Below are 19042 nucleotides of genomic sequence, written 5' to 3'. Positions count from 1 at the left end.
GATCAGAAGTCAAGTTTTGCGGGTGGCCATTTGCGACGGAGTGACCTCACACAGAGGCCTCGCTGCAGCACCAGAGCCTTGGGGCTTCCCTGAACCACACACTTCTAAAATCAGGAGTGGGTCACAAGAAAAACTGCAAAACGCACAGCAAATCAGACAGGCTTTACAAAAGGGAAGACATTTTTACCAATGAATTTGGTTGAAGTAAGAATGGGTTTAATACAATTACATACAGTACTATTCATGTAAATTGAGAAGCTGTAATAAATGTCGTTTCAGGCTGATTTTGCATACAGTAGAGCTGGTCAAGAAACACTGTACTTTGAAAAATCTGCGTAGTTTACTTGGGGAAAGAGGTTGGGTTAATGTTTTGCGTTGATGCCTGTCATTGCAAGCGCGTTAACGTCCCAAGACTTCCAACAATGGTGCAGACAAACGTGACCCACGTGCTCGTGGAAACGGTGTTTTGTTGTTGTGTGGGCGCGGCTTTCCTTGCAGTGTTCTAAACAATGGCCAGGCACTGTCGTGAGGACCCACCTCGGCTCAACTCGCAACAGACCTGGTCTGAACCGCTACCTTATAGTCCACACAGCTATTACGTTCAGATGGCGAACATCTGCTGCACATTCTCTCAATACTGAACGGAAATGGGCGAGGTTTAGGACTCTGGCTCATGCAGCCGACTCAGCAGTGATACACGCCCAGTCTCAATTCCGCAAGTGCTTTACTCCCTGAAATTGCTTTAAGTAATAAACTCAGTAAAATGGAACTTGCGTTGCTTCATGCGAGTGGCCGAATAACTCCCCGGAAGCCCTGACTATGTGGTCTCTCGTGTTTTGGCTCGCTGGGAAAGCAGTGTCACGATGCCGATGTAAATTACATTGGGTGCGGATACCCTACGGGACACAGGATGATGCCCAGTCGTCACCGAGAGATGAATAACCGTTCTATTTGACGACTGCCCTTCATTGAGACAACCAACCCAGCTGCTGTTCTTGGACCTTACCGCGACAGTCAAACAAACACTTCACCAAGTCATTTCGTGCAAGTGATGTCACGACCACGCTTGTGCCAGGGTAGGTGTCCTTTGCAGCTACGAAGGCTCCCCGGCCATGCAGCAGATGAGGTTTTATGGGTTAACTGGCTCTGGTGACTGCTGTGTACAAATATAGCAATCGCACAAGAACACACAATCTCATCCGAAATGCATCACATTGTGAGATGACAGTGCTTCGGCACAAAGGGACGGCATACATCCTTTGTCCATTACGCAATACATTGAAAGCAGCAATGCCATTTGGTAGATGTTACTTTCATCTGACACCGGCGACTAACGCCGTGTATTACAATAATCCATTACGGGGATGAAAATGCGATTAGTCCTTTATATTCTGCTGGATACAGCATGCTAGTCGCGATGCATATTGGCGGAACAGGAATGAAGGAGCGGCTGTCAAGATTAAGAGTCTGGATTTAATGACGGATTGGGAGCCATGCACCAGGCCGCTGAATTAGACTAAGTATTTCAAGCATATAGAGGCACTGTATTTTAAAACGAATTAACCATCCGAGGCATGGACACAATATGGCCAGTCAGCTAAGCTCACAAGGAGGCTTTGTTCCGAGGAGACGACCGAACAAATTTGTCAATGACGATGAACAACTTCCGCTCAGTGCGGAATCCTTGGTGATCTCAAGCCATCAGGAGAAAGGTCAGTGCAGGACTTTATCAACTCATCTCAAACCCATGCACGTGCCTGCCGCAGGCATCGAACTGGATAACCTCTCCCAGCCCCAACGAGCCAACCCCTTGGGACACAAACGCACACACGCCCGCAACTCGACGGAACGCCGCTCTTGGACTGGCATCATCTCTGCAAGAAGTAAACATACTTTGGGAAATAAAAATAAAACATCTTCTGGGTTCTTTCGGTAAAGTCACGTAGAATGGCCAAACAGCTCCTGCCTCAGTGAATATTTGAACAGATTAATGACCAACAATGTCACATGATGATGACCACAATATTTTGAAGGTTAAATTAAGTGGACTAGAGAGAGACAGTAGCAAGCAGAGTGAGACAAACCGCTGTGAAATTATGTTCAATTTTCTGAGATAGTTTTTTTCTCCGTGGTACCACCTCGGGAAGCCCAACAACGATGTCCTCCGTCGAGGTGCAACAATCATCCTTACTGGCAGCAGCTCATCAGGGGACATTCTCTTCGTCAAGGACACCAACTAAAGTAACAACAATCATCCTTACTGGCAGCAGCTCATCAGGGGACATTCTCTTCGTCAAGGACACCAACCAAAGTAACAACAATCATCCTTACTGGCAGCAGCTCATCAGGGGACATTCTCTTCGTCAAGGACACCAACCAAAGTAACAACAATCATCCTTACTGGCAGCAGCTCATCAGGGGACATTCTCTTCGTCAAGGACACCAACTAAAGTAACAACAATCATCCTTACTGGCAGCAGCTCATCAGGGGACATTCTCTTCATCAAGGACACCAACCAAAGTGACAACAATCATCCTTACTGGCAGCAGCTCATCAGGGAACATTCTCTTCGTCAAGGACACCAACTAAAGTGACAATCATCCTTACTGGCAGCAGCTCAGCAGGGAACATTCTCTTCGTCAAGGAAGCCAACCAAAGTGACAACAATCATCCTTACTGGCAGCAGCTCAGCAGGGAACAGTCTCTTCGTCAAGGACACCAACCAAAGTGACAACAATCATCCTTACTGGCAGCAGCTCATCAGGGAGCATTCTCTTCGTCAAGGAAACCAACCAAAGTGACAACAATCATCCTTACTGGCAGCAGCTCATCAGGGAGCAGTCTATTAGTCAAGGACACCAACCAAAGTGACAACAATCATCGTAATGCGTTTAACATTTTTTTCTCAACTTGATATCGTCAGCCATTTTCTTGCACAAAGAAGCATCGAGGCGTGGCTCATCTCTTATTTAGGGATGAGCCAGTTGTGGAAATTCCACATTCCTGTGGTAGGGGAAGAGTACATCCATAAGACAACCACTATTGACTTCCCCACAAAGTAGTAGACGTTTTATCGACCCCAAAGGATGATTTGCCGAGTCAAAACACCCGACCAGAAGTTTAATTCGCAGCCTTGCGATTGCGAGCCAGCCACTACCACTGTTATAGACGTCTATCTCCATCTATATATAAAAGGCAAAGTTGTGAATGTGTATGTTAAAAATGTTTAGCGTACTTCCCGACATGCAAAAAACTGGAAATTTGCCATGTGGGTACTATCCAGACTGTACACCATGTAAACATTATAAAAATACACTTTTTGTTGGGGGGGGAGCTCAATAATGCATTTATTTTTTGCACGGCAAGTGAGCTGTGACGTCAAATCTGTCACGTGACCCGCGCATGTGGAAGCGTAACGCATTGTAGTGTAGCGGTTAGCGCGCTGCGCTACAAACTCGGCGACCCGAATTCGATTCCCGCTCACGGCCACCACCGGTGACGATTATTTTAACCGGTCCTGGGCCTCCCCTAGGTCGACTCAGCCTCAAACGAGTAACTGGTGTGGTATGTGAACATCGCCACTGGGGAGACAAAGGCGGCCGGGCGTGGTGAATCCAAGTTCCGGGCGAAGCCGGGTCGTAAAGCTAGTCTATATATATAAAATGTAAATTTGTGAATGTGTCTGTTCGAAATGTTTAGCATACTTCCCGACATGCAACAAACTTGAAATTTGGCATGTGGGTAGCTTCCAGAATGTACACAATGCAAAAAGTATAAAAATACACTTTTGTATATTTTTTTGGGGGGGGGGGGGCGCAATAATGGATATAGTCTGCACGGCTAGTGGGCGGTGACGTCACATCTGTGATGTCACCCGCATGCGGCAGCGTCACGCAGTGTGCCTGCTGACGTCACGCATCCCCCCCACCCCCCGCGGAGGCCCTGTATCCCGCATAAAAGCGCTGTCCGGAAGTTCTGAGTCAACGCGACTATCTAAACCTAGAAACGCGACTATTGTCAGCTCGCTACGTCATTCCCTTCCCGAGCTGCCGAAATCGACCTTGCGTAGAAGTGGGTTAAGGTTTAATTTCCTTCAGTGAAAAACATCCGATTTAGTTCAATTGATTTGTTTCGGCTCTTTTATTTATTGCAAGCATCATTTTTTTTCAGGGTTTTTCTGTGAAATATAAGGGAATATTAAATTAATCGTAGACAAGAATCCAAGTCCCGGGCGAAGCCGGGTAGTAAAGCTAGTATCTAATATATAAAGCACGTCATGGATATAAACATAAAAAAGACATGTGGGGAAGTGTTTATTACCACCAGCAAGATGCCACTGCAGTGAGAGCAGTCTCCAGCAGGTTTGTCTGTGAGGACACCCCCAAGGGACTCCCCGTCCCACCGACACCACCGAAGTGTCCACAGCCCCAACGCGGCCCAAACGCGAACTTGGGCAACAGGAGCCAGGAAAGTTCGGACTGTGCGCGACACAGTGCCAGTGTTCAGACCCTTTCACGTGTGTAGCAACAATAATACATTTTAAAAGTTGCTTCCTCGACATAGAAGAACGAATCGCCTTCAAAAACGGGCGCTTGCCAACACGGCGCCAGGCCGAGTGGGCACGGGGAGCCTGGACACACGGGCACGGGGAGCCTGGACACACGGGCACGGGGAGCCTGGACACACGGGCACGGGGAGCCTGGACACACGGGGAGCCTGGACACACGGGCACGGGGAGCAGCCTGCACGCACACGGCCCTGGCAGGATGCGTCTGGCGGGGGCCCTTTGTTTTTACCGCTTAGCTGGCAGCTGGGGAGAAAAATGCCAAAATACCGCAATGCAAAGCCAAATCATTAAAATAACTGGCTTATCAAGTTGACGATGCTGATTGATAAACGTTCTATCACGCGTCGTCTTCTTCTTCCTCGTATGGCCGATGTCGACAGCAACAGCTATGACTTTACACCGAGGTGGTTGAGCCGGATGACTGCGTAAAGAGAAGCGGAATGGTGCATCGCCGTGATGATGCCTCCTTCGTATTTGTGAAATCACGCGGAGTGAAACAATAGCCAACGCACGGCGCAATGGTGAGTCGGTGGAACATCGCGTCCCGCTTGCAGGCAAGTTTGTGCACAATGTGACTGCTATCTCTGTACGTCACGCTCTCCCTTTGGCTGGAATTCCTCCCTCGCCGTGATTTCATCTGTAGTTGGTTTTCTCCCTCTCCCTGTATTCGTTCTTACCGCATCTCTGCACTGCGCTTGTTTTATGGTCCTTCCACCACACCTCAACATTCCTCATGCCTCAATTGGCAAACTGGGTTTATTCTGGCATCTCTCTGTCCCGTCTGCTGAATATTCTTAATCTGCGTTTTAACCGTCAATCTGTGCATTGTTGCTTGTTTTCTCACAACCCTCAATTTTAGAAGCACCGTCTCCTCATTCCATAACCCTGCACCGCTTTGCTTTTGGTGTTTATCCCTCTTTGCATTGCGTCTTTGCCCTCTCCTGCCTCAAACGTCACATATCACTCTCTTTACCTATCACGGCGTTTCTCTCTGGAGTCAAGTACACCCACAATGCCCAGCGCAAGCTCACGCTCTGTTTCCTGTGGACCAACACTCTCCTCGTGTGAAGGGCGAGTGACAAGCTACCTCTACCGGGGAGACAGCTTTTCCATTTCATAATCGCTCTTGCCTGTGCACAGAAGACAACACTGTCTGCCTACAACACACCACCGTGAAGCATCACGCTAAGAATACGAGCGATGGCAGCGGACAGCTCTCAACCGTGTCCGAACAACACACGGATGACGTGGAGATTTCCTCCATACATGATAGATCAAGGACTCGCCAAACTGCGAACGCGGAGGGGTGACAACCATCAGGTGCATCACTGCTGACCGCCCCGATACATCGCGAGAGTTCTGGTGGAACGAGTGCTCTCCACAGTCACCCTGGACGACGTCGGAAATAAATAAAAAATAACACAATTGTAGCCCTGCTGCTTTAAAAAAACCAATGCAATACGAAATAAGACAAAGGATTTAGTACGTTCATAATATTAATGCACACACTGTACGCTTGACTCTTAATGCCGCAAGCACATAATTATATGGGATGGCAAACTCATTTGTCTTCAAAGCAATTTTAAACGCTGACCAAACGTTGGCACATATATAATAATAATGATCACTCAAGCACCCACTGTTCGTATTTTCTGACATCTCCTGTCGCGGTGAATATCACGTCCACATCAACACTGACGTTGCCTCTCCCGCATGTTGCGATCCACACGAGGTTTGCTCTGAGCCTGGATGGGCATTGGAAATGTTTACATTGCTCACATTCAAAAGCTGGGTGCTTTTTTTACAGCATTTAAACCCCCGCCGCCCACTCGGCACCAAAGATTCCACGTCTCCCTGTAGATAGAGATTTCCTCCTCGACACAATCAGGCGCTGTTATTAGCTGTGAAAGTTAACATCCAAGACCTCGGTTTCCTCTCCTACCCAACCCCACCCACTCCTCGACTCCACTCCATCCCTGGACTACACTCCTCCACGTCTTGTTCCCCTCTTCAATCATCAACTTCTTCCATTCACCTCATCATCCTCCTCTCAGTCCCCACCCCCTCTCAGCTCCGCACCTTCCTCCCCGATATTCCTCATCCACAATCCCAGCACTTCATTCGCTGCCATTCCTCAAATCTCCTGCAATTTCTCTCCCCCCCCTCCTTCCATTCCATTTCCCCAGATCCCATTTCCTCACCGGGTACTTTAACACCACAGCCACCATTCCCAAACCAGCAATATCCCATTTCCCTCATCTCCCTCCGTGCCACTCCATCTCCCCTCCCTCACTCCGGACATCATCTCCACCTTCCTTTCACTCAGTGTTGAAACTAAAATCTGGAAATGTTAAAACGCGTTGGGTATTTCACGAGCAGTGTAAAGGACATTGGCGACTTTGCAGGGCGACTTTGTAATCTCGTCTTCCTCCTTCTCACTCTGCACCCAAGCTGCCACCCTCGCTTCAACCAGCAATGCAGCCGTACGTGTGTGTACGTGTGTGTGTGCGTACGTGTGTGTGTGTGCGTGCGTGTGTACGTGTGTGTGCGTACGTGTGTGTACGTGTGTGTGCGTGTTTGTGTGTGCGTACGTCAACCCACGTCACCCTGTTCGCCATTTACTGTCCAACGTGTAGCATTCAAGATATTCTGCTTCCCCTCTGTAGCAAATTGATGTATTTTATCCACCCGGAGCTCTGCTCGTTGTGAGCGTCGCTCCTCCGCCCTCCGTTGTTGTTGGAGGACGACTGCCTCCAACTGCTCAGCAGCAGCGTCCTTCACGAGCCTCCTCCACAGAGGCCGATCTCGACACCGCTGGTACCAGTCATCGGCACCGCTGGTACCAGTCATCGGCACCGCTGGTACCAATCATCGGCACCGCTGGTACCAGTCATCGGCACCGCTGGTACCAGTCATCGGCACCACTGGTACCAGTCATCGGCACCACTGGTACCAGTCATCGGCACCGCTGGTACCAGTCATCTGCAAGTCCATTCAGCTCAACGTCCTCCTGTCAGCCCATCTCTTCTCCAGCCCGTGCCGCGCCCATTTAGCTACATCTATCCGGCCAAACAGAAACTGCTCGGCAAGACGAACAGAATCGCTCCTCGTATCAAATCGCGTTACACCCGGAGATGAATTGGGGTTGAAGGGAGTCATGCAGCCAGTCATGAGAGGCAGCGACACTCCCCGAAGTGACACCGCCGATGTTCTGCCCCCCACCCCCCAACTCTGAACTTGGCTAGCAGCACGCAGACAAAGGCTCCGTAAGTCTCGCCGGATTGTGCAACTCGCAGATCCGTGTAGGCTGGAGAGTGGGTTTCGTGAACCCATCTGTGTGGCGCTCTTGAGTGATAGCCCCTCGTGGTGTGTGTGGTTCCCACACTTCCTCTCACGGGCAATACGCTCTTTAATAATGTAGTAGCCACACTTCCCAAAGCAGAACTCTGCCTCCGAGTTTAAACGAAAGCTTCCCCGGACAAATAAATGACGTTGATGAGATGGCTTACATAAAATATTAAACATTTCTGCAGAAAGTTACAGCAGCTTTCAGAGGCATGCACAGCGCATGCCCGGAACGCCACGGACACAACACAGGCCTGGCTCTGCTGATGAGACACTGAAAGTCGAAACCGGTCCCAGAGTTGCCTTGTCTTGAACCAATGCTGGCGACGAACGTTTTATCAGCACAGGCCCCGCTCTGTGTTGGCTATGGGTCCCCAGTTTGACACAGAACAACACTCCACGTGAGCACAGCCATCGGTGTCGTGGCGCAGAATACAGCAGCGCCATCATGAGCAGGCAACACCCACCTCATTGCCCTAGCCACATGTGCACGTGGAGAATACAGCCCCACCATCATGAGCAGGCAACACCCACCTCATTGCCCTAGCCACGTGTGCACGTGAAGAATACAGTGCATCTTGCTGGGCATCTGTGAAAAAGAGCTTCATAGCACATTGGATTCCTCCTGCTGTCTAAATAATGATTCTGCATTTGTATCAGGAGCGTTGTTGGTTCAACACAACAATCCAACATCCTTCTCTGGGATAAATCCACTCCGGCCACAACCATCGCCACCACTCCCCTGCACCACAACCACCACCACCACCACTCTCTCTCCTGCCCCAACACAACCACCACCACCACCACTCTCTCTCCTGCACCACAACCACCACTTTCTCTCCTGCACCAGCACCACCAGCACTCTCTTCTGCACCACAACCACCACCACCACTCTCTCTCTCCTGCCCCATCACCACAACCACAACCACTCTCTCCTGCCTCACCACAACTCTCTCTCTCCTACCCCACCACCGCTCTCCCTCTCCTGCCCCGCGGTGTCAAAGTTTCTCAACTCGGAATTCTTCACAAAGAGAGCACCACTGCCTCTGCTGCTGCCGCTACACAGCGTGAAGCGAGTGTAGAGCTACAGCAGCTAAGTCTGGGTGTCTACAGCCCGTGTCTACACACTCGCGCGCTCTTTGCACACACACCACATACTACACACACACACCACACACGATACACACACTACACACACGCTACACACACACACACCACACACACTACACACCACACACGCTATACACGCGCTACACACCACACACACACTACACACAACCGCCACGCACACTACACACACCACACACACTACACACACACACTACACACGCACAACCGCCACGCACACACACACACTACACACACACTACCGCCACGCACACACACACACTACACACACACACTACACACACACTACCGCCACGCACACACACACTACACACACACATACCACACACACTACAATACACACACCACACACGCACAATCGCCACACACACACACTACACAACCCCCACGCACACACACTACACTACACACACTACACACGCCACACACACTACACACATACAAAAACCCCACGCACACACACTACACTACACACACTACACACACCACACACACTAGACACACACAACCCCCACGCACACACTACACACTACACACACCACACACACTACACACACACAACCCCCACGCACACACTGCTTGCGAGGTTTGCTTTGTTAGAGCCGTGCACTGGAACCGCGAATCCCTCCTTCCCCGTGTGTCCATCCCAGATGTCGACTGTGTGTGTGTGGTGTGTGTAGTGTGTATGTAGTGTGGTGCGTGTGTAGTGTGTGTATGTACTGTGTGTGTATGTAGTGTGTATGTACTGTGTGTCTAGTGTGTGTAGTGTGTGTGTAGTGTGGTGTATATAGTGTGTGTAGTGTAGTGTGTGTAGTGTTGTGTGTGTAGTGTAGTGTGTGTGGGTAGTGTGTGGGTGGTGTGTGTAGTGTAGTGTGTGTAGTGTGTGTGTAGAGTGTGTGGGTAGTGTGTGGGTGGTGTGTGTGGGTAGTGTGTGTGTAGTGTGTGTGTAGTGTTTGTAGTGTGTGTGTAGTGTGTGTAGTGTGTGTGTGGTGTGTGTGGGTAGTGTGTGTGTGTAGTGTGTGTGTAGTGTGTGTGTGTAGTGTGTGTGGGTGGTGTGTGTAGTGTGTGTGTGTAGTGTGTGTGGGTGGTGTGTGTAGTATGTGTGGGTAGTGTGTGGGTGGTATGTGTAGTGTGTGTGGGTGGTGTGTGTAGTGTGTGTGTGGTGTGTGTAGTGTGTGTGTGGTGTGTGTGTAGTGTGTGTGGGTAGTGTGTGTGGGTTGTGTGTGTGTAGGTGGTGTGTGTAGTGTGTGTAGTGTGTGTTTAGGTGGTGTATGTAGTGTGTGGTGTGTGTAGTGTATGTACTGTGTGTGTGGTGTGTGTAGTGTGGTGTGTGTAGTGTATGTACTGTTTGTGTGGTGTGGTGTGTGTAGTATGGTGTGTGTGGGTGGTGTGTGTAGTGTGTGTAGTGTGTGTAGTGTGTGTGGGTAGTGTGTGTGTAGTGTGTGTGTGTTGTGTGTGTGTAGTGTGTGTGGGTAGTGTGTGTAGTGTGTGTGGGTAGTGTGTGTGTAGTGTGTGTATGTAGTGTGTGTAGTGTGTGTATGTGTGTATGTATGTAGTGTGTGTATGTACTGTGTGTGTAGTGTGTGTATAGTGTGTGTAGTGTGTGTGGGAAGTGTGTGTGTGGTGTGTGTATAGTGTGTGTAGTGTGTGTGTAGTGTGTGTGTGGGTAGTGTGTGGGTGGTGTGTGTAGTGTGTGTGTGTGGTGTGTGTGTAGTGTGTGTGTGTGTGGTGTGTGTGTAGTGCGTGTGTGGTGTGTGTGTAGTGTGTGTGTAGTGTGTGTGGGTAGTGTGTGGGTGGTGTGTGTAGTGTGTGTGTGGGTAGTGTGTGGGTGGTGTGGGTAGTGTGTGGGTGGTGTGTGTAGTGTGTGTGGGTAGTGTGTGTAGTGTGTGTGTGGGTAGTGTGTGTAGTGTGTGTGTGTAGTGTGTGGGTGGTGTGTAGTGTGTGTGTAGTGTGTGTGGGTAGTGTGTGTGTGTAGTGTGTGTGTGTGCAGTGTGGGTAGTGTGTGTGTGGTGTGTGTGGGTAGTGTGTGTGTGGTGAGAAGTGCTCACGTAGTGCTTGCTCGGCGCCCTGCGCTTCTGGAAGTCCTGCACCCTCACGTCCGAGATGGCCCTGTGCGCCATGGGTGCTGGGTGATGCCACCACGCCCGTCCTCTCCACGCCTTCACCTCTTCTCCTGCACAGCGACTCTGAGATCCTCTCCACCTCCCCGCTCCTCCCGCTCTCAGAGTCTCTCCTCCGCTTTTTTCCGGAGCTCCGCCCCGCGGGATTCTCCCCGGCTCCGAGTCTCCGTGCGCTCGGCCACTCACGGGGGCGCTGAGTCGGCACGCCACCTCCTCCTCAGCCTCCACTACTGCCTCCTCCTCCTCCGCCTCCACTACTGCCTCCTCCTCCACTACTGCCTCCTCCGCCTCCACTAGTGCCTCCTCCTCCACTACTGCCTCCTCCTCCGCCTCCACTACTTCCTCCGCCTCCTCCTCCGCCTCCTCCTCCGCCTCCTCCACCTCCACCACAATCGCAGTGACGCGAGCACGCCGGATAATGGCAGCGTGGAGCTGCTACCACAACCCCCACCACCCCCGGCCAGCACAACGTCGCTCCCTCCCGACCCCGCAACTCCTCCGCTCGCCCAGCCTCGCCCAGCAGACGATGTTCGATGTCTCCCCGCCCCTACCCACGCCCATGCTGGTCGCTCATTACAAGTGTCATGTGGTAGTAGTATTCTTACCGTCGTTGTTGTTGGTTATGTTATCATCATGAAACAATTGAGGCGATACAAAGCGCCGCATGCAATACAATTACTCTGTACGGTCCTCCGAGACGTTGACACATCTGCTGATCACGGTAATTCCTGGGACGTGGCTGTTTTCCTGCCAAATTACACGCGCACGTTTTAACAAATTAATCAATTGTCCTCCAAGACGATGATTTCCAGCAGCACTCTATATTGAGTTGTCTGCATCCATTGCAATTTTCCATCATGTCATTTTATTTCTAATAATTAAGTTTTTGGGGCTTCCCACCTCCAAATGGTCGTTTGCGGGAGCAAACAAGTAGTGCTTGGAAGCAGATATCACAGAACCACTTCTGACATCTCAAGTGAATTCTTATCAACACGAATAAACGCAACACATTCGGCAAGAACGCTGCCTTAAAAGAAACATAATTGGCGACGGTTCAGGCAATTATCCTTTTTTATAGTATCGAAAGGGTGGATATGAATGAAAATTTAAAAATAAATTCTGACGCCAGTTTTTAATTAGGAATATGAATAGTTACCAAATAGTAACGTATTCATTAAGACAAACTATTCAACAATCAAATAGTATTACTAAATAAACACATACAAATGTCGCCGATATATTGCATTGTGGGAAGGTTTGTTTTGGTGTGAAAACGTCACAATCAGCATTGGTGGGCCCAGCCACCACCTCAATAGCAGGGACTTAACCTGCCACAAACTCCTGAGTTGCAGAAGTCTGTTACATAAAATCTGTAGAACAATGAAACTAAAACAAATGAAACTAAACAGGGACACGGGTTGTCTTGCACTCAATAATAAAGCGGTGTGTGTGTTTTAAGTGGCCTCGCGTTCAGGCAGTCCTGCCGGCTGCACGGCCTCCAAGTTTCATGACGAAGGCGGCCACGTGCCATTGCTGCGCCCTCATTCCCAAGGGAGACGAACGCAAGGCCCTGTCCGCCGCGGCCACCGCGACGTCGTTCGGCCTCTTGGTGCCCAGTGCCTGCACGGCGAGCGGACAGGAGCGGTCGGGCGAGGCGTTGGCTCGCGGTGAGAGCAGCAGATTGGTGGGGGCGCTGCCACTCTCGCGTTGCTCTGAGCATGGATGGTCAGCACCCCGCCCTGCGGCTGACGCAAATGTCCATTGCATCACAAACCGATCATTATAAATCTCAAAGCTATAATTCAGCCAAAGTGCCTTTGCACGTGAAAACAATGTTTTAAGCATTTCTTAAATCAGTTGCACGGCCTTCTGGGAGCGCATTTTTAAAAGACGATGAGACACTGCACGTTGAAGAAACTGGTCGAGACAGCTTGCTTGTCTATAATCAATGCTGTTGAGCTGCTGATGTTACAGATGACAACCCTATTTTTACCAAATGGTCTGTCGGACGAAAAATTACTCATGCATAACTCAAAATAACCAAACAGGGTCTGCTTATTTAAGATACGTGTACAGCCCTTTTGTTAATCCACCGCTGGATGTAGGTTTCCCTACGTGCTGTGGGATACTTGATGATACTCCACCACGGTAGGCAGCACGCTGGTAAAGCGAGTGCGAGGCAGCTCTCAGACAAATATAAACTCGGCAGCACGGCGAGCCCCAGCCACCCACCCCCACCTTGAGCTCACAAAGAATTATGGAGACAGAATCGTAATATTTTGGTATTTATTAATATCCGACTCAGACGGACACATACGCATATTAAAACTATCTAAATAAAATATATAAAATACACTGTTTAATTAACATACAAAGGCATCTATGACATCGGTATCTACAGCAAGCGCAATACACGTGAAGGGAAATGGTCGAAAAGGTATCGGAAGTGGCATCAGGGGACAGGGAGCTGAAAGCAAACAGGAGAATACAAAGGGCGCCAGACAGCGAAAACCACGGCTGGAAAGCAAAGCGTGCGTGACAGATGAATAAGAAGGTAGGGAGGCTGGGGGAGGGGGTGAAAGAGAAGAATATAAATGAGGAGGAGGAAGAAGTGCAAATTTGGCAGTGTACGGCGAGGCGGGCTGCAGGAGCACAGCGTCCCGTGAAGTGTCATCCATTCAGCGTCAGCGTGGCCGTCCGAGGCGGCAAGGCGACGGATACGTCAGAAGCTCGCCGTGCGCGACTTGTCCACGTGCGCGACTTGTCCACGTGCACGACTTGTCCACGTGTGCGTGTGGTAAAAACCTGAAGGGCCCCAATACGAGGAGTGGCTGCTTCGTGTTGATTTGGCTCAGCGCGTTTGAGAACTCCTAGCGTCCACAATATTCACAATAAAAAACATCTGTACAGCAAACCTGGCAGCAACGGGCGTGCTCACATTGGGCGCCTGCCCATCCCACGTAGTGCAGTGAAACTTGCTCAGTGCAGAAAATATAGAGGGGGGGGGGGGTGCGGCAGTCTCCTTTGGGCAAGAGACAAGAGGCGCAATGAGAGGGTAGGTCTCCCCCCAGTGGCTTGGGCCACACGGTAACCGGCCCAGGGCTCTTCCACAGCGTGGCGACGTTTCCAGCGACTGCAGCGGCGGGGGCGGTGACCGGCGCCCCCGCCCGCCGTGAACAACACCTGGTGGATGCCAGGCGCGCAGGTCCGGCAGAGCGCATCGCGTGCCATCGTCTGCGTTGGGATCCCACCGAGGACCCTGGAGGGCGATCCCCGTACGCGAAGTGCTTATGGAAGTGCTTATTCAAAACTCGTCCCTCCTTTCGCGCTTGACGGCGCCCGCAGGATTGCGACCACAACCACGTTGCTGGAAACGGAAAGGCGCTCACCGAACGTCCATTTAAAAAACAATTAAAAGTTTCTCTCCAATATTGCATCTACAGGCGGACGGCGGGTATCCAGCTTCTTCACGTGCCGCGCTGGGGGCAGGGCGGCACCCAGAGGGAGCGGCGCTCCGTCCCCGCCGAGGGGAGGTCGTCAAGAGCGGCCATCCGCGTGAGAAATCTGCGCGGCCGCGCCGTCCGTCGGCGGGGCCTGCACGGAACGGCCCGCGATGAGCGGGGCCCGGCCAGGGGAGCGTCTCACCCGGAGCTTCACCTCCTCCGTGGGGCAATTCTGCCTGTCCAGGACAGTCTGTGACAAACACCGGCAGCAAATCTGTACATCACGAGAACACCGAGCGAAACGGCAAAATATAATGCTAGCTGGAAACAACAGATTTATCATAACACACACGTGCAACACTCTATTGTACGAGGTCCCTAACACAAAGGGGTCACGGCCCCTTCACCCGATACCTGGGGAGGTATGGCCTCTGGACTACACGGCCCTAACACTGGGAACCCCGTTAACTTCCCGTCCTCCGGCAGGGGGCCCTAGGGGAGGCTACGCTGACCCGACCGTGCCAGGGTCTTCGGGTCCTGACCACTGGCCTCACTAAGCTCCGGCCCTTAGAAGGACGGCGTAACTTGGGGTCCAGGGTCCTAACGTCAGCCCAGGTCTTCAGTCTTCGGCTTGGAGATGACTGAGCCGGACCCTTGAGAGGTCCGGCTTATATTCCGGTTCGTGGCTTGCTCCGCCCTAGCCACGCCTCCCATCCAGAACTTTCTGGAAGGTGACATCATCCCCCAGTCCCCCCTCCCGGGGTCCGGGGAATGTGTCCCAGGATCCGCTTCCCAGGGATTATCGTTGGCCCCTTGGGTCATAGTCACTAACAGTGGCGTGATAGCGCTTCCGCCCCCTGTTGACGAGAAGGGGGAGCTACCCGCTAACAGGGTGGGGATTGCCGATTAATGCCTCGACACGTGGACAAAATCCTTATCCAAACCACCAGCTGAAAATAACTGAACGTGTGGCCCTTTTGGTATGTACGCGTGTTGTACACGTTGCCAAACATGCCAATCGTTGAGACCACCAACTCAAAGAGTTGAGAGACTGCATCTTAGTTTTGCTGCCGCTGGTTGGGATGGCCAGTTTCTCGGTTTTGCTGATAAACCAACTCATCACTTGGCACGTTCGCTGACCCACCTGCTCGTTAGCCCCGCCTGCTCGTTAGCCCCGCCTGCTCGTTAGCCCCGCCTGCTCGTTAGCCCCGCCTGCTCGTTAGCCCCGCCTGCTCGTTACCCCCGCCTGCTCGTTACCCCCGCCTGCTCGTTACCCCCGCCTGCTCGTTACCCCCGCCTGCTCGTTACCCCCGCCTGCTCGTTACCCCCGCCTGCTCGTTACCTGCACCTGCTCGTTACCTGCACTTGCTCGCGCAGTTTGAGCAGCAGCCGCGTGGGCTCCAGCTGGCGACTCAGGGCGGCGCAGACGTTCTCATCGTCGGCCAGCACGCGGTGCAGCGGCCTCCCCGGGGACACACGCTTGGGGTCTTTCAGCTCTTCCACCAGCACGTAGTCGGCCGGGTCGCTCTTCCTCAGCGACGTCATCGAGTACTTGGCCTTGCTCAGAGTCTGCAGTGAGAACGGAGGCGCGGGGGACAACATCGATGAGCAGGGCACGTGTCTGAAGCAGCTATCGTTCACCATTTGACGAATGTAAACATGTTTTAATTTTAACAGACAAGTGGGAAGTGCAGCCAGAACTGGCACCAACACATTTCCCAAGCTCTGTGGTCCTACATTGGGATGTTTGGCCAACTTCACGAATGAGTGTTGTGATGCCGATACGGCGCTTGCACCGCACTTGGCGCGCGCTAAGACTACGTTTGTTAGTCACGATTTTCTGGCAGGAAACAGTTGGGTTTACTCAGGTACTTAGGTAGGAGTGCACGTGTAGTAAATATGTACAGGAGCACAAGCAATTAGACACATGACAACACGTCTGATCAGACGTCAGAGCAAACATGCTCACTGGCTCGTTACACATCTCTTTTGGACACGCATTGCAATGTTTAAAAATAGCACTTGTTAATTATTTAGTCAGCACTTCCATGAGTGACAAGCTTGGCTCATATCACGTAGCCAGCGTTGCCATAGGGAGACCCAGAGTTCAGAGAGAGGCAAACAGCAGGAGAATATTATAATGTACATTTCATTATACAACGTTTGATTTGTAGAAAGAATGCAAATACAGAAGACTCATGCATGCTAACGGGAAACGCATTATCCCCGTCCAGATGTAAACACGTGACAATTATTCCACTTGCTGTACTGCTTTCTCCTGGCCAGCCGGGGTACGGCACCTCGACGCCCACGGGAAGGGAGTTTCACAACATTTGTGCGGTGATCCACCAACCCTTGCTGCTGGCTACGCGGCGCTGGACAACAACAGCAGCCACCACCACCGCCGCCGCCACCGCCGCCGCCGCTCAGGCCAAACAAACAAACAAAAATCAGCTCACGAAAACGGACGAAAGAAAGCAGCATGTGTCCACCTGGGTGATAATGTCCTGCGCGGTGCTGGCGCATTCGGCGCGGATGATGGTGTGCGGCTGCTCGGGCAGGATGTCGTGCACACGCACCAGGAAGGTGCTGCTGTTCCACTCACGCTCACCACCTGGTTCGTCGCGCCTCTGCAGAGAGCACAACGCAGCCCACGCACGCTCACTCACTCACTCAACCCACACACTCACTCAACCCACACACACATGCTCACATGCACACTCACTCACTCAACCCACACTCACTTACTCAACCCTCACTCACTCAACATACACACACTCAATGCAGCTTTAACGAGGCACACCCATGCACACACTCAACCCAGCACACAGGCCACCTTTGCTGGGAGCCATCCAAACAGTTAAGACACCAAACTGACATGACTGGGACGTGTCCAAACACACAAAGTAACTGAGATAGAGCACACGCGAGCCCACAAAGGCATCTTTGTAACGCTACTGTCTCCGTCTCAGCCGTAAAACAAATACACCCAGAGCTCAAGGAAAGTGTTGTTCCAGGTCCCTTGTGTTATATAACCGTGGCTTCACGGTTATATAACACATCCTATGGCGTACGCTCTTCACGCACAGGTTTGGTAAAAGCGGTAATATAACGCGAGTTGGGCGGTGGAGATAAGGACATGAAGTAGGAGTTTTGTGAAGCAAAACTTAAAGCCAAATGTGAAAATCCATTTGGATACTCTGAATTTGAGCTATGCCCACTTGTGGATTTAACAACACAGCAAGGCGCGTACAGCGCCTGTACAACGCCAGCTCAATGTAAATCAATTTGGGACCATTTTGTGGTTTAAATCACAAAGTCAGAGAATTGAGATGGGCCACATTACCATGCTAACACTTCTTCTACATGGTGGTCTAAAGGTGGCATTAGCCCGGCAGCGGTGGATACGCATGCCTGCAATCCAGCCATAGAGGTGGGGGTTGGTCAATCGCACGAATGTTGCGAGGTACCATACTCTGGCTCCACCTGTTCCGTCTGTAGGTGATAGAGTGTTTCCCCCTCGCACGTGTGCGTTTCCTCTGGCTCCTCTGCTTTCATCCCACGTGTGTAAACACTCATTCATTGGCTGATAATGCCTCAATATACAGAGGACCGCAGAGCATGCGCAATTGTTGGTGCCTGCTCACCACGTGGCTGCCTTCCAGCTCAGCTTTGCTTCCTCTTCACGCCTCCGAGTCCATCTCTCTCTACGAGAGCGAGCGAATACTACGCGGTGGCGGCTTACAAGCCGAATGATCATTATTATTGTCGCGATCATCATAACTCTTCTATGTTCCTCCCCAACATCGCGCGCACATTTTTCGTTTGTCGACGCAACGGGAATGCTGGAAACCCTGCGTACACCTCACGGCGCGCACCGTCCCTCCGGAGCCCACCTCCATGACGAGCCGTGCCGTGCGACCCTCGCGCGTGGCCCACGCTCGCACGAGCGGCAGCACCAGCTCCTCGGAGTTGAGCGCGCGTCGCTGGCACCGCCCCTCGGCCTTCGCCGGCCGGGCGGCGCCCTCCCCCGGCGATCCGCGCTCGTCGGCCTGCGGGCCGGCCCCGTCGCACGGCCGCGCGTCCCCGTCGCCGCCCCCCTTTGACGCCGCTCCCTCGCCCCTCTCCCGCCACACGGGAAGCGACTCCTCCACCAGCGCCCAGGCGCAGGCGCCCCGCGTGCTCTCGGGGGATGGGGGCCGCGCGTCCGAGGCCTCCGACTGCTGCAAGGCCTGGGAATCGGAGTGTGTATGTTGGCCGTGAGCAGCAAGAACAGTTAATTCGAGTTTAGACGAAAAACAACTAAATTTGTATGTGCGTTGAACTTCTTTCGCACCGTACGTAACCAACCGTGCTAATCGGTGGTGTGGGGGCAGGACAGCAAACGAAACACAAAACTCATTTCTAGATTTAAAAGTTCATAGTTCCAGTGGCTTCC

General features: G+C 51.9%; 2 protein-coding genes across 4 annotated transcripts in view; both read right to left on the bottom strand.

Moving 5' to 3' along the window:
* Positions 1-11427, bottom strand: part of LOC116940433 (SH3 and PX domain-containing protein 2B) — a 44291-nt gene extending 32864 nt beyond the window's left edge. The window contains exon 1 of the mRNA XM_076065968.1: positions 11090-11427. Coding sequence (XP_075922083.1) covers positions 11090-11161 — 72 coding nt within the window. The 5' untranslated portion in view covers positions 11162-11427. The remainder of the gene's footprint in view (positions 1-11089) is intronic.
* A 2003-nt stretch (positions 11428-13430) lies between these two features.
* The window catches only part of PLCE1 (phospholipase C epsilon 1), a 103793-nt gene continuing 98181 nt past the window's right edge, over positions 13431-19042 (bottom strand). For all 3 annotated transcript variants that reach the window (XM_076065967.1, XM_076065964.1, XM_076065963.1), the window contains 4 exons: positions 18501-18836; positions 17097-17234; positions 15964-16173; positions 13431-14854 (listed from right to left, as the gene is read on the bottom strand). In XM_076065967.1, the coding sequence (XP_075922082.1) occupies positions 14699-14854; positions 15964-16173; positions 17097-17234; positions 18501-18836 (840 nt within the window). In that variant the 3' untranslated portion in view covers positions 13431-14698. The remainder of the gene's footprint in view (positions 14855-15963; positions 16174-17096; positions 17235-18500; positions 18837-19042) is intronic.

Source organism: Petromyzon marinus, chromosome 9 (genome assembly GCF_048934315.1).
Source record: "Petromyzon marinus isolate PM22_M1 ecotype Great Lakes invasive population chromosome 9, UKy_Petmar_22M1.pri1.0, whole genome shotgun sequence".
NCBI lineage: Eukaryota > Metazoa > Chordata > Hyperoartia > Petromyzontiformes > Petromyzontidae > Petromyzon > Petromyzon marinus.
The sequence above is the reverse complement of the archived record's forward strand: the minus strand, read 5'-3'. Positions and strand labels throughout refer to the sequence as shown.